Raw genomic sequence first — 14,011 nt, forward strand, 5'->3', positions numbered from 1 at the left:
AAATGCTAAGGATTTTTATTGAGGTATATATATATATATTTGACAGAGGAATCACATCAAGTTATCTTTTAAGGGGCACTCAACAGTTGCTTAAAATTCGCAGATCACAAGGCGGTAATTGTTGCACATTTTGTCGTTCCAAGTGCCATCACTGTAAATTTCCACGCATTTTTCAGATCCTTGACCTGAAGGTTCGTTTGTGTACCAGTTGGTGAAATTCAAAGCCTCCCCATTCCGGAACTGGAATTTCCCCGATTCGTCGGACTGGATAATACCCAGGTAGGCGTAGCTGTTATAATGTTGCACAATCTTTTGAACAGCCCTGTTCTCATTCAGGTTTTTCGGTGCTGCAATGGAGCCGTGGGCTTCTTGGCAAGTCACTTCTGTTTTCCCAAACACCGATGTCTTCCCAGTAGAGGCAAACAGCTTATCTCCAGCCATCGCCATCTTCCCATCCAAGGTCAAAGCTGTCGAGAAATTTGGAAGCCTTGGTTAGATCTTGACCTGGGGTGTGTGAACTGACACCCGTCCTGGCCCAAATTATATTGAACGTTCGCATATGCGTGTTGTTTGATTGGTTTGAGTTATGAGTGTTGTTTTTAAAATCGGGATTATAGAAACATAAAAACATAGAAGATTGACGGAAGAAAAAGACCTCCTGGTCCATCTAGTCTGCCCTTATTCTATTTCCTGTATTTTATCTTAGGATGGATCTATGTTCATCCCAGGCATGTTTTAAATTCAGTTACTGTGGATTTACCAACCACGTCTGCCGGAATTTGTTCCAAGCATCTACTACTCTTTCAGTCAAATGATATACAGTTTACATTTTTCCATATTTGACTTCTTTTTTAATGTATTTGTATCTTTTATATTGTTGTAAGCTGCCCTGAGTCCTTCGGGATTGGGCGGCATAGAAGTTGAACGAATGAATTAACTAACTAACTAACTAACTAACTAACTAACTAACTAACTAACTAACTAACTAACTAAATAAATAAATAAATAAATAAATAAATAAATAAATAAATATATACATAAATACATACATATATACATACAATACATACTGTTCTGCCTGGCCTCAAGCCACCCACTGTTCTTGGGTGGCTTGAAGCCAGGCAGAACACATGCATACATAAGTACACAAATAAATACATAAATAAATGCATAAACAAACAAACAAAACAAATAAGAAAGATCAGCCAGATGGCCTCAATCCTGGCAGCCTTTTTACAAAAAAAAATTGAAGACCCCTGGAGTCCTTGGATGCTTCCTGAGTTTGTTGACTGACTTGTAGACTTTTCATTGTCCAATCCTCGCAAGCATCTACAAGCCAATGACCAAGCTCAGACAGCATCAAGGATCCCACAGCTTCACCCTGAACTGCATAGATTCCAATTCACCACGATGCAAAAAGGATGTTGAGACACTAGAGAGAGTGCAGAGAAGAGCAACAAAGAGGATTAGGGGACTGGAGGCTAAAATATATGAAGAACAGTTGCAGGAACTGGGCATGGCTACTTTAATGAAAAGAAGGACCAAGGGAGACATGATAGCAGTGTTCCAATATCTCAGGGGTGGCCACAAAGAAGAGGGAGTCAAGCTATTCTCCAAAGCACCTGAGGGTAGAACAGGAAGCAATGGGTGGAAACTAAACAAGGAGAGAAGTAACTTAGAACTAAGGAGAAATTTCCTGACAGTTAGAACAATTAATCAGTGGAACAGCTTGTCTACAGAAATTGTGAATGTTCCAAAACTGAAAGTTTTAAAGCAGATACAGTATTGGGTAGCCATCTGTCTGAACTCTGAAGTAATGTGGAGTTTTCTGCCTAAGCAGCGGGTTGGACTAGAAGACCTCCAAGGTCCCTTCCAACTCTGTTGTCATTGTTATTAACTGAATTGTTTATGAGCTCTCACTACTGATAAACCTAATTTAGCAATTGTTGTTTGGATTGGCGTGTTGGTTGTTAAGCATAGTGGTTGCGAAGCGAAATGGTTATGCTTATGATTTGACTTCAGCTTCATATTATGGCCTTGCAAATGTGAAGACTGGTTGCAGAATTACTTTTTTAATCACTACTGTAATGGTAAATGACCACCAAATGAGACCTACTTTAGTTCTGTCTGTCCCCTGATCCAGGGAGAACATCAGGTGAAAGATAAATAGGTTTACAGAATTGACTTTTACATAGTTTGGTTGTTAAGCAGCAATCTAATTGCACCTGAGTAGAGACAATGGAATTGTAACTAAGGCACTTCCAATGTCTTTTCTGCTTTTATTTAAAAGTGGCAATAAAATTTCCTGAACTGCTTTTTTTATGATCCCATTAAGGTTGGGTTTTTTTTTTTAAGAAGAATCTGGACTGTACCATTGCAATATGCTGATGAAAGCTACCATTCCCATCTATTTTTTAAAAAAAAATGGTATTAATTGCTTCAAGAAAGAAGTGGGGAGATTTATTATTTATTTATTTATTTATTTAATTTATTTATTTATTTATTTGGTCCAATACACAAAGAGGGTTTTAGTGGGTATATATCTATGTATACATAGTAAAATACATGATGAAGGTTATAGAGGAGATACTCATAGTAAAATATATCTAAGAAATAATAGAAAAGAAAATGAAGTAATAGAACATATCAATGAAAGAATAGAAGAAGAAATATAGGAATAGAAGAAAGGTATAGGAGATATAGGAGGGCAATAGGACAGGGGACGGAAGGCACTCTAGTGCACTTGTACTCGCCCCTTACTGACCTCTTAGGAATCTGGAGAGGTCAACCATAGATAATCTAAGGGTAAAGTGTTGGGGGTTTGGGGTTGACACTACGGAGTCCGGTAATGAGTTCCACGCTTCGACAACTCGGTTACTGAAGTCATATTTTTTACAGTCAAGTTTGGAGCGGTTAATATTAAGTTTAAATCTGTTGTGTGCTCTTGTGTTGTTGTGGTTGAAGCTGAAGTAGTCACCGACAGGCAGGACGTTGCAGCATATGATCTTGTGGGCAATTCTTAGATCTTGTTTAAGGCGTCTTAGTTCTAGGCTTTCTAGGCCCAGGATTGAAAGTCTAGTCTCATAAGGTCTTCTGTTTCGAGTGGAGGAGTGAAGGGCTCTTCTGGTGAAGTATCTTTGGACATTTTCAAGGGTGTTAATGTCTGAGATGCGATATGGGTTCCAACCAGATGAGCTGTATTCGAGGATGGGTCTGGCGAAAGTTTTGTAAGCTCTGGTAAGTAGTGTGAGATTGCCAGAGCAGAAGCTACGTAGGATTAGGTTTACAACTCTTGAAGCCTTCTTGGGCTAGAAAACTTCCAGGCCTTAGTAAGGCCACACCTAGAGTATTGCAACCAGTTTTGATCACTATAAAAAGATGTTGAGACTCTAGAAAAGTTCAGAGAAGAGCAACCTGGATGATTAGGGGACTGGAGACCAAAGCATATGAAGAACGGTTGCAGGAACTGGAAATGTCTAATTTAATGAAAAGAAAGGGACTGGGAAGACATGGTAGCTGTGTTTCAACATTTGAGGGGCTGCCACGGAGAGGAGGTGGGTCAAACTATTTTCCAAAGCACCACAAGGAATAAACGGATGGAAACCGACCAAGAAGAGATTCAACGAAGAAGTAACGAGAAATTTTCTGACAGTAAGAACAATCAACTGATTTGGAAGTTGTGGAAACTACATCACAGGAGGCTTCAAGGGGAGATTGGGCTGCCAATTGTTGGGGATGATGTATGGGTTCCTGATTGGGTGGGGGATTGGACTAGAGGACCTACAAGGTCCCTTCCCACTCTGTTTATCTATCTAAACCCTATCGTGTATTCATTAAAAGAACAGCTTGGTAATTCCGTAGAAAAATCAATGAATGTTATAAAGTCTCTTGAACTCTGGTAGAAAAGGTGGATAGTGCACACTATTAAAAATAGAGGAACACTTTAGATTTAGGATATCCCAGTCTTTATCAGTTGGTAAAATTCAAAGACCCCCTCAACACTGTCAAACTATTTACTAAGTCTGCACTACTATTGCTACTATTTTTTTCTCATCATTCCTATCACCCATTTCCTCCCACTTATGATTGTATGACTGTAAATTGTTGTTTGTATCCTTAAGGTTTTTATTAATATTGTTTCCTGATTGTTTATTTGACCCCTATGACAATCATGAAGTGTTGAACCTCCTGATTCTTGACTCTTTTCTTTTATGTCCACTGAGAGCATCTGCACCAAAGACAAATTCCTTGTGTGTCCAGTCACACTTGGCCAATAAAGAATTCTATTCTGTTCTATTCTATTCTATTCTATTCTACTCTATTCTATATTCTATTCTATTCTATTCTATTCTGTATTCTATTCTATTCTACTCTACTCTATTCTATATTCTATTCAATTCTATTCAATTCTATTCTACTCTATTCTACTCTACTCTACATTCCATTCTATTCTATTCTATTCTATTCTAGATATTCTAGATATTCTATTCTATTCTAGATATTCATCCCTTCATCACTTTCAATATTACCCAGATAGGAATAACTATTCAGACTTCATAATACTGAGCAGTTTTCTGAATAGCTTTCTTCTCATTCAGGTTTCTTGGCGACACAAATGGAATAAGAATTAAAAACTAATCGCCCACTTTTTAATCTCAAAAAGAGAAAGGGAAGCCATTTTTTTTTTTTTTTAATTACCTCTTTCTATTCTGGCAATTTTGTGTTGAAGTTCTTTGATATTGTTTTGTAGCTCAGGATCCTGGCTGGCCGGCAGACCTGCGAATGAAAAACAATAGAAATTCATTGTCAGATGGTTCAACTGAAATTATTATTACCGTGACGTGACTATCGGATCCTGTGAAGTTAATTGGGACGTCGCTTTTCTTTAACGATGCATTGAAACACAAATCGGCAATATTCAGAATGATTGATAGATGTGTAGACCTCAAATATTTGTTCAGTCTTTCAGTCCGAAGCAAATGGATTTTGTTTTTTGTAGTAAACACATTTTCGTGTCTTTCTTTCTCTGAATATTTCCTTGAATCTAATGTTACATTTATTATTCAACTTTTTGAAATGAGAGACTCCGAGAGTCCTCCGAGAGGGGTGGCATACAAATCTAATAAATTATTATTATTATTATTATTGTTGTTATTGTTGTTTTGTTGTTGTTGTTGTTATTACTACTACTACTACTACTATTACAAGTTATGCATGGTATGTTTGTGTGTATGTTTGGTTTTATAATAGGGGTTTTTAGTTGTTTTTTATTATTGGATTGTACATGTTGTGTTTATTATTGTTGTTAGCTGCCCCGAGTCTACGGAGAGGGGTGCATACAAATCCAATAAATTTTTATTATTTTTATTATTATTATTACTACTACTACCACTACTACTACTATGGCAATAGCAATAGCCAAAGCAATGATTTAAATACTAGAACAACCTGTAAGACTGCAATATGTTTTCTTTTAAATTTCATCCACCCTTCCTGTGAGAATGTGAGAAATTTATCAGAGTTATATAAATGCTGGATTTTGTAGGAAAATAGAGCAGGAAGGATTCAAAGGACGGATTCTCAATTAAAGAACATTTTAGAATTTACTAACTTCTCCAAAGATTTGTTGTTTTGATTCAGGGAAAAAATGGCTTTTTTGACTCTTACAGTCAAATTAACCTGACTGTAAAAAATATGACTTTAACAATCGAGTTGTTGAAATGTGGAACTCATTACCAGACTCAGTAGTGTCAACTCCTAACCCCCAACATTTCTCCCTTAGACTCTCCACGATTGACCTCTCCAGGTTCCTAAGAGGCCAGTAAGGGGCGTAAATAAGTGCACTGGTGTGCCTTTCGTCCCCTGTCCAATTGTCTTTCCTTTATCTCATATATCATATATATTTTCTTCCTTTCATATATCTTCTCCTCTATTTTTACATATTATCTTTATATATATTACCTCATGTCTATTCTCTTCTATATGTATTGTGTATTGGACAAAATAAACAAATAAAATAAAATAAATACTTCAAATAGAGTTGGGAGCACGTGGATTTGGGTTTGAAAGTACATGATTCCTTCTAGTGGTTGACTTTACATAGGAAAGGCTGGTGACTCTGGTATGTTGCAAGCACTCACTTTCTGCAGGATTAACTAACTGAGTAAGAATTAGCCTTACTATTCATCAGAATTTCTGCAGGGGGCAGTAAATCAAATACATTAATATTCTGCAGTTGAAATCTGATTCATGATTTTGCATTTCATAGAATGGCCTCGATCAGATTGAGATCTGGGAAAGATTTGCATTGCGGATGGACAAAATTTCAGTGCTAGGAATGGCTTCACTATGATTGATGCTGGCAATTTTCTCTTTGGGAATTCCCTGAGCTATATACCGGTGAGCATATGTTACAATTGTATAGCAAGTGTTTGGTGTCTTTCAGTGGGGAAAAAAGCCTGTAGTTTAGATGTTTTTACATAATGGTTAAAATGTAGATGTGTCTACCAGGAGAAAAGAGGATTGGGAAGAAGAATATGAACTCCAAATACGAACTGAATAATCAAATTATCACAGATAATCCCCACTCGGTTAAAGACCTTGGTAACAAAAGATTTAAGTGCCAAAGCCCCCTGCAACAACATAGCCAAGAAGGCTTCAAGAGTTGTAAACCTAATCCTACATAGCTTCTGCTCTGGCAATCTCACACTACTTACCAGAGCTTACAAAACTTTCACCAGACCCATCCTCGAATACAGCCCAACTGTTTGGAACCCATATCGCATCTCAGACATTAACACCCTTGAAAACGTCCAAAGATGCTTCACCAGAAGAGCCCTTCACTCCTCCACTCAAAATAGAATACCCTAGGAGACTAGACTTTCAATCCTGGGCCTAGAAAGCTTAGAACTAAGACGCCTTAAACAGGATCTAAGTATTGCCCACAAGATCATATGCTGCAACGTCCTGCCTGTCGGCGACTACTTCAGCTTCAACCACAACAACACAAGAGCACACAACAGATTTAAACTTAATATTAACCGCTCCAAACTTGACTGTAAAAAATACGACTTCAGTAACCGAGTTGTCGAAGCGTGGAACTCATTACCGGACTCTATAGTGTCATCCCCAAACCCCCAACACTTTACCCTTAGATTATCTACGGTTGACCTCTCCAGATTCCTAAGAGGTCAGTAAGGGGCGAGTACAAGTGCATTAGAGTGCCTTCCGTCCCCTGTCCTATTGCTCTCCTATATCTCCTATACCTTTCTTCTATTCCTATATCTTCTTTTCTATTCTTTCTTAGATATATTTTACTATGAGTATCTCCTCTATAACCTTCATCATGTATTTTACTATGTGTATATTGTTATATACCCACTAAAACCCTCATTGTGTATTGGACAAAATAAAAAAATAAAAATAAAATAAATAAATAAAAATAAGCTGCATGAACAGGGGGATACACTCCAAGACCAGAGAGGTAATAATACCACTCTATAAGGCCCTGGTCAGACCACACCTGGAGTATTGCGTCCAGTTCTGGTCACCACACTTCAAAAAAGATATAGAGACTCTAGAGAGGGTGCAGAAAAGAGCAACTAAAATGATAAGGGGACTAGAGACCAGGTCATACGAGGAAAGGTTGATGGAACTGGGCATGGATCGTCTAGTAAAAAGAAGGGCCAGGGGGGACATGATAGCTTTATACAGGTACTTAAGGGGTTGCCACGGAGAGGAGGGGGACACACTGTTTTCCAGGGCACCAGAGGGCCGGACGAGGAACAACGGTTGGAAACTGACCAAGGAAAGATTCAACCTGGAGATAAGAAAGAATTTCCTGACAGTGAGAGCGATCAACCAGTGGAACGGCCTGCCAGCGGAGGTTGTGGACTCCCCTACTCTGGACACTTTCAAGAGGAGATTGGACTGCCATTTGGCTGGGGTGATGTAGGATTTCCTGCTCAGGCAGGGGGTTGAACTTGATGACCAGTAAGGTCCCTTTCAACTCTAATAATAAATAAATAAACAATAAATGCAAGAAGGAAGAAAACTCGAACGAACAATTCAATTAAAGGCGAAATTAAGATTTAAACTGAATACATTCAAGGTTTAAATTAATTGACAAGTAGGGCTCTGCTTGTTAAGAGAACTAAGTTTGCTTAGACTAACAAAGCAAATTTTGAACAGAAATGGAATAACAGAGTTGGAAGGGACCTTGGAGGTCTTCTAGTCCAACCCACTGCTTAGGCAGGATACCCTACACCACTTCAGATAGATGGTTATTCAATCTCATTTTTAAAACGTCCAGTGTTGGAGCATTTACAACTTCTGGAGACAAGCTGTTCCACTGGTTAATTGTTCTAACTGTCAGGAAATTTCTCCTTAGTACCAAGTTGCTTCTGTTCTTGATTAGTTTCTACCTATTGCTTCTTGTTCTACCCTCAGGTGCTTTGGAGAATAGGTGGACCCCCAATTCTTTGTAGCAGCCCCTGAAATATTGGAACGTTGCTATCATAGAAACATAGAAACATAGAAGACTGACGGCAGAAAAAGACCTCCTGGTCCATCTCGTCTGCCCTTATACTATTTTCTGTATTTTATCTTAGGATGGATCTGTGTTTATCCCAGGCATGTTTAAATTCAGTTACTGTGGATTTATCTACCACGTCTTCTGGAAGTTTGTTCCAAGGATCTACTACTCTTTCAGTAAAATAATATTTTCTCATGTTGCTTTTGATCTTTCCCCCAACTAACCTCAGATTGTGTCCCCTTGTTCTTGTGTTCACTTTCCTATGAAAAACACTTCCCTCCTGAACCTTATTTAACCCTTTAACATATTTAAATGTTTCGATCATGTCCCCCCTTTCCCTTCTGTCCTCCAGACTCTACAGATGGAGTTCATGAAGTCTTTCCTGATACGTTTTATGCTTAAGACCTTCCACCATTCTTGTAGCCCGTCTTTGGACCCGTTCAATTTTGTCAATATCTTTTTGTAGGTGAGGTCTCCAGAACTGAACACAGTATTCCATCATATCACCCTTAATCTTTCTTTTCTTTAAGCCAGACATAAATATTTTTTTTTTTCTTTTTCCCCCTTCTGGGCTCTGGGTATGTTTTTCCTATTGCAGTGAATGAGGTTGAATGTGTATAATTTTAGAAGAGCTGTGTGTACAGTTTATATAGTGAATAATATACAAAACATACAGTTTATATAGTGGATAATGTATATTTTTGTAATATGTATGTACACATATGGCATATATACATAGAATTAAAGAGTATAATGTAAACCTTGCTTAAAAATTGGTTTTTTTAACTGTTTTAAATTTTAAATTGTAAATTATTAGATTTGTCATGAACTGTTTTATTGTGTTGTGAGCCGCCCCGAGTCTACGGAGAGGGACGGCATACAAATCTAATTAAATAAATAAATAAATCAATCAATCAATAAATAAATAAATAAATCAATTAATAAATAAATAAATACTGTATTTTGATTGTTTAGTCATAGTAGGGAAATTGTATCTCTTTGAGGCCCTAACCCAAACCCTGGATGTGAGTGACGTCAAGTTGCCCGCCATTAAGCTAGTCACATGACCTTTAAGCCACCGCCCTGGTCACATGATTGTCAAGCCACTCTCACTTGGTCACATGGCTGGTAAGCCACACCCACAAAATAAGCCATGCCCTCAGCATGGTGCTAAAAAAATTGCAGCCCTTCACTGCATTAAGTTATACAGGACTGTTCAAAAGGATTTCTATAGTTTTTGTTTGGGATTCTGGATTGGGCAGAGCCTATCTGGACAGCCTGGGAGCCCCGCAAAAGTTCACATCATGCTATCACCTGGGTGACCAGCCGGACCTCTGACCCCTCGACTGCCCCTTGGTCCTTGTGGGCCAGGCGATCCATTTTGTCCAGGAGGCCCTTGGGGACCTGTTCAAAGGAAAACAGAGATGTCATTGTGTAACGTTCTTGGACACCTGTTCCAAATTTTGGGTATAGCAATAGAAATAGTATTTAGACTTATGTACTGCTTCACAGCTGCTTTTACAGCCCTCTCTAAGCAGTTTACAGAGTCAGGAAAGCGAAGAGGAAGATGTCCCATCATCACCTGATGGACCAGCAGGTCCTCGGATGCCAGGATTGCCCTCTGATCCTTGAGGGCCTGGAGGTCCAGTTTCTCCACGAGGTCCTTGGGGACCTGTTCAAAGGGAAATGTATACTCTTTAATATCCTTGGGCACCAATTTCATGTTTAAGATATAAGAGCATTGGAGTTTTAGGAGAAACAGTTCTGAATATAGCCTGTACTTCAATAACCCAAACTCTCAAATTGGGGTATAGAATATCTATGATGCTCCTTTTCTATTTTTTTCTTTTCTCTTCCCCTTTCCCTTCCTTCCTTCCTCCCCTTCCCCCTCCCTCCCTCCTTCTTTTCTCTTCTCTTCTCTCTTTCCATTTCCCTTTCCCTTTTTCCTTCCTTCCTTCCCCCCTCCCTCTTTCTTTCTTTCTTTCTTTCCTTCTTTCTTTCTTTCTTCTTTCTTTCCTTCCTTTTATCCTCTTTCTCTTTCTTTCTTTCTTTCTTTCTTTCTTTTCTTCCTTTCAAATGTCTATATTATTTCTGTAATATTCCGTGGAAAAACCTATAAAAGTACAGGCCAGTCTATTGTTCCCCATTGCATATTATATTATTTTATTTTATTTTATTAAAAAATTGCACTTCTGTTATTTGAGTTTTAAAATGGGAAGATCTTTCTGTCTTTCTGTCTTCTCTCTGGCTATTTGCTGCCCCTCTAGTAATGAAATAACTCTGGCCACCAAATATTTGATAAAACAAGAAATAATCTTCCCATTTTTAAACTTGAATCTATGATTATAGATTTCCCCTGAAGATTTCTATCTAACTATCTGTCTATCTGTCTATCTGTCTATCTGTCTATCTGTCTATCTGTCTATCTGTCTATCTGTCTATCTGTCTATCTGTCTATCTGTCTATCTGTCTATCTGTCTATCTGTCTATCTGTCTATCTGTCTATCTGTCTATCTGTCTATCTGTCTATCTGTCTATTTATCTATTTATCATCTATTTATTTATCTATCTATCTATCTATCTATTATCTATCTATCTATCTATCTATCTATCTATCTATCTATCTATCTATCTATTTATCTGTCGTCAGGCATGGGGGAATTGAAATTTTTTCCCTTCCCCCTAGGCTTATAGAATTTATACATGGTATGCTTGTTTGTATGATTGGTCTCTTAAATTGGGGTTTTTTAGATTGCTTTTTAATATTGGATTTGTTACATTGTTTTCTTTATTGTTGTTAGCCGCCCCGAGTCTTCGGAGAGGGGCGGCATACAAATCTAATAAATATTAATAATAATAATAATAATATCTATTTATCTATTTATCTATTTATCTATTTATCTATTTATCTATTTATCTATTTATCTATTTATCTATTTATCTATCTATCTATCTATTTATCTATTTATCTATTTATCTATCTATCTATCTACTATCCATTTATCCATTTATTTATCTATCTATCTATCTATCTATCTATCTATCTATCTATCTATCTATCTATCTACTTCTCTACTCACCTGGTCCAACTCCCAATTCATCAATAAAATGCAGACATGAGAAACTACACAAAACGTCCTTCTGTTCATTAGCAACAGGATGATCTCTGATTATTTACAATTGTATTTTTGATCACTTAATCATTACTGTTGAAGTTTTTGTTCTTTCCAAGCTTACCTGGACACTTTATCTCCGCATGAGCTTCTACCAGCAAAGCAGCTGTTATAGCAAGGATCTGGACCAGCTGGAAGGACAGCATCCTTTTTCAATCAGCTGAAGGAAGAAAAATATTTTCAGCAGATACTTTCGCCTTGGCATCAAAATAATCTTTTATTTCCAAAATGGCTCACGACAAATTGAAAAGAAAGAAAGAAAAGGTTGATGTGATTTACACATAGATATAATGATACAACTATAAAATTAATATGATTTAAATATAATATTTAAATTAGAGAATGACATAATTATCAATAATATCGATGTGGTGAGTGGTGAAAGAGAAAAGGTAAAACATAGGCTAAAAGGCAATTTTAAAAAAAAATAACAGCTAGAGTTGCAGAATTCTACCCTCCATGAATTAAATAAGGTTTCCTTCATAATCCATACCTCGGTTTTTCACTTTTATGATGAAATAACTACGGTACTTGTACTTCTGGGAGCAATTTGACGCTGTGAAGAGTATATATGGAAGCATTAACTGCATATTAACATCTGAATAGTCTTGATTTTGGCTGGTGAAGATCCATAGCTTTGCATTATGGGAGCACCTCCATGTCTCAAAATGTTCTATCACTTCCCTATGGGAAGATCAGGTCTTCTCCAGGTTAAACTCAATTCCTACTCACTAGGAGCTAGTGACTTCAAAAACACTTTCATGTAGTCTCTTGGCAAAATCATTGAAGTGGATTCTCTTTGCCCTTTTTTTAGTTTATTTTTTTTAATTAAACTTTTGAGGGCACCCAAGTAGTAGCCACTTCTGGTCCAGTTCCTTATCTCATATATCATATATATTTTCTTCCTTTCATATATCTTCTCCTGTATTTTTATATTTTTCTTTATATGTATTACCTCATGTCTATTCTCTTCTATATGTATTGTGTATTGGACAAAATAAATAAATAAAATAAAGTTTAGAATATCAAAATTAGCCACCCAACATATTTTCATAGCGTTCAAATTTTCCAAGAGTTCATAGAGTTCATATTTTCCAAGAGTTCAAATTTGTGGAACAGGTCAAAGCTATTAGTCCATTCTCCTGATTCAAGCAATATCTGAACATATTTTTGTTTATTTATTTTGTCTAGTACATAATGTAGCTATGTGAAGATATAATCATATTAATATACATGAGTAAAAGATTAGAAAAACTGGGTAAATAATAGAGAAGAATTAATCATTGGAAATAATAGAGTTCATATTCATGATGCTGGTAAAATATAGAGACATCAGGATAGGGGACGGAAGGCTTGCTGGTGAACTTATGCAGTTTTTTATAACTTTATGCACTTTTTAAAAAGTTTGTTAGAATTGGAATAGGGAATAATCAGGACTAATCATTAGAATGGAAATGAAGAAAAAAACCAGGAAAGAAGAAAAGATTCAAACCAAAAATGGAGAAACTGAAGAACGGATACAAAAGGATTATAAAGTATTATTATTATTATTATTATTATTATTATTATTATTATTATTATTATTATTATTATTATTTATTGGATTTGTATGCTGCCCCTCTCCGCAGACTCGGGGCAGCTAACAACAGCAGTAAAACAGTACAACAAAATCCGATACTAAAAAACAGTTAAAAACCCATTAATATAAAAAACCAAACAGACATACCGACATACCATGCATAGAATTGTAAAGGCCTAGGGGGAAAGAGTATCTCAGTTCCCCCATGTCTGGTGGCAGAGGTGGGTTTTAAGCAGCTTACAAAAGGCAAGGAGGGTGGGGGCAATTCTAACCTCTGGGTGGAGTTGGTTCCAGAGGGTCGGGGCCGCCAAAGAGAAGGCTCTTCCTCTGGGTCCCGCCAAGCGACATTGTTTAGTTGATGGGACCCGGAGAAGGCCCACTCTGTGGTCGCTGGGATTCGTGCGGCAGAAGGCGGTCCCGGAGATATCCTGGTCCGGTGCCATGAAGGGCTTTATAGGTCATAACCAACACTTTGAATAGTGACCGGAAACTGATCGGCAACCAATGCAGACTGCGGAGTGTTGGTGTGACATGGGCATATTTGGGAAAGCCCATGACTGATCTCGCAACTGCATTCTGCACGATCTGAAGTTTCCGAACACTTTTCAAAGGTAGCCCCATGTAGAGAGGGTTACAGTAGTCGAACCTCGAGGTGATGAGGGCATGAGTGACTGTGAGCAGTGAGTCCCGGTCCAGATAGGGCCGCAACTGGTGCACCAGGCGAAC

The 14,011-nt window shown here is 37.5% G+C and overlaps 1 protein-coding gene across 1 annotated transcript; it reads right to left on the reverse strand.

Annotated features, from left to right (window-relative positions):
* Positions 1 to 11,852, reverse strand: LOC139168343 (pulmonary surfactant-associated protein A-like). Its single transcript, XM_070753920.1, has 5 exons — positions 11,771 to 11,852; positions 10,116 to 10,205; positions 9,848 to 9,937; positions 4,699 to 4,776; positions 1 to 467 (listed from the first exon to the last, which is right to left on the reverse strand). Exons 1-5 carry the CDS (start codon positions 11,850 to 11,852, stop codon positions 91 to 93), a joined length of 717 nt encoding a protein of 238 aa, XP_070610021.1. The 3' UTR covers positions 1 to 90.
* Positions 11,853 to 14,011: the final 2,159 nt, after the last annotated feature.

The sequence above is a fragment of the Erythrolamprus reginae genome, chromosome 5, assembly GCF_031021105.1.
Source record: "Erythrolamprus reginae isolate rEryReg1 chromosome 5, rEryReg1.hap1, whole genome shotgun sequence".
NCBI classification, from domain to species: Eukaryota; Metazoa; Chordata; class Lepidosauria; order Squamata; family Dipsadidae; genus Erythrolamprus; species Erythrolamprus reginae.

What these genes read in the sequence shown, in the direction of transcription:
- LOC139168343 (XM_070753920.1), bottom strand. Translation starts at nt 11,852, where the DNA reads ATGCTGTCCTTCCAGCTGGTCCAGATCCTTGCTATAACAGCTGCTTTG. An exon ending in TGCGGAGATAAAGTGTCCAG is followed by an intron (nt 10,206 to 11,770) that starts GTAAGCTTGGAA and finishes CCCTTTGAACAG; the next exon opens with GTCCCCAAGGACCTCGTGGA. An exon ending in AGGACCTGCTGGTCCATCAG is followed by an intron (nt 9,938 to 10,115) that starts GTGATGATGGGA and finishes TCCTTTGAACAG; the next exon opens with GTCCCCAAGGGCCTCCTGGA.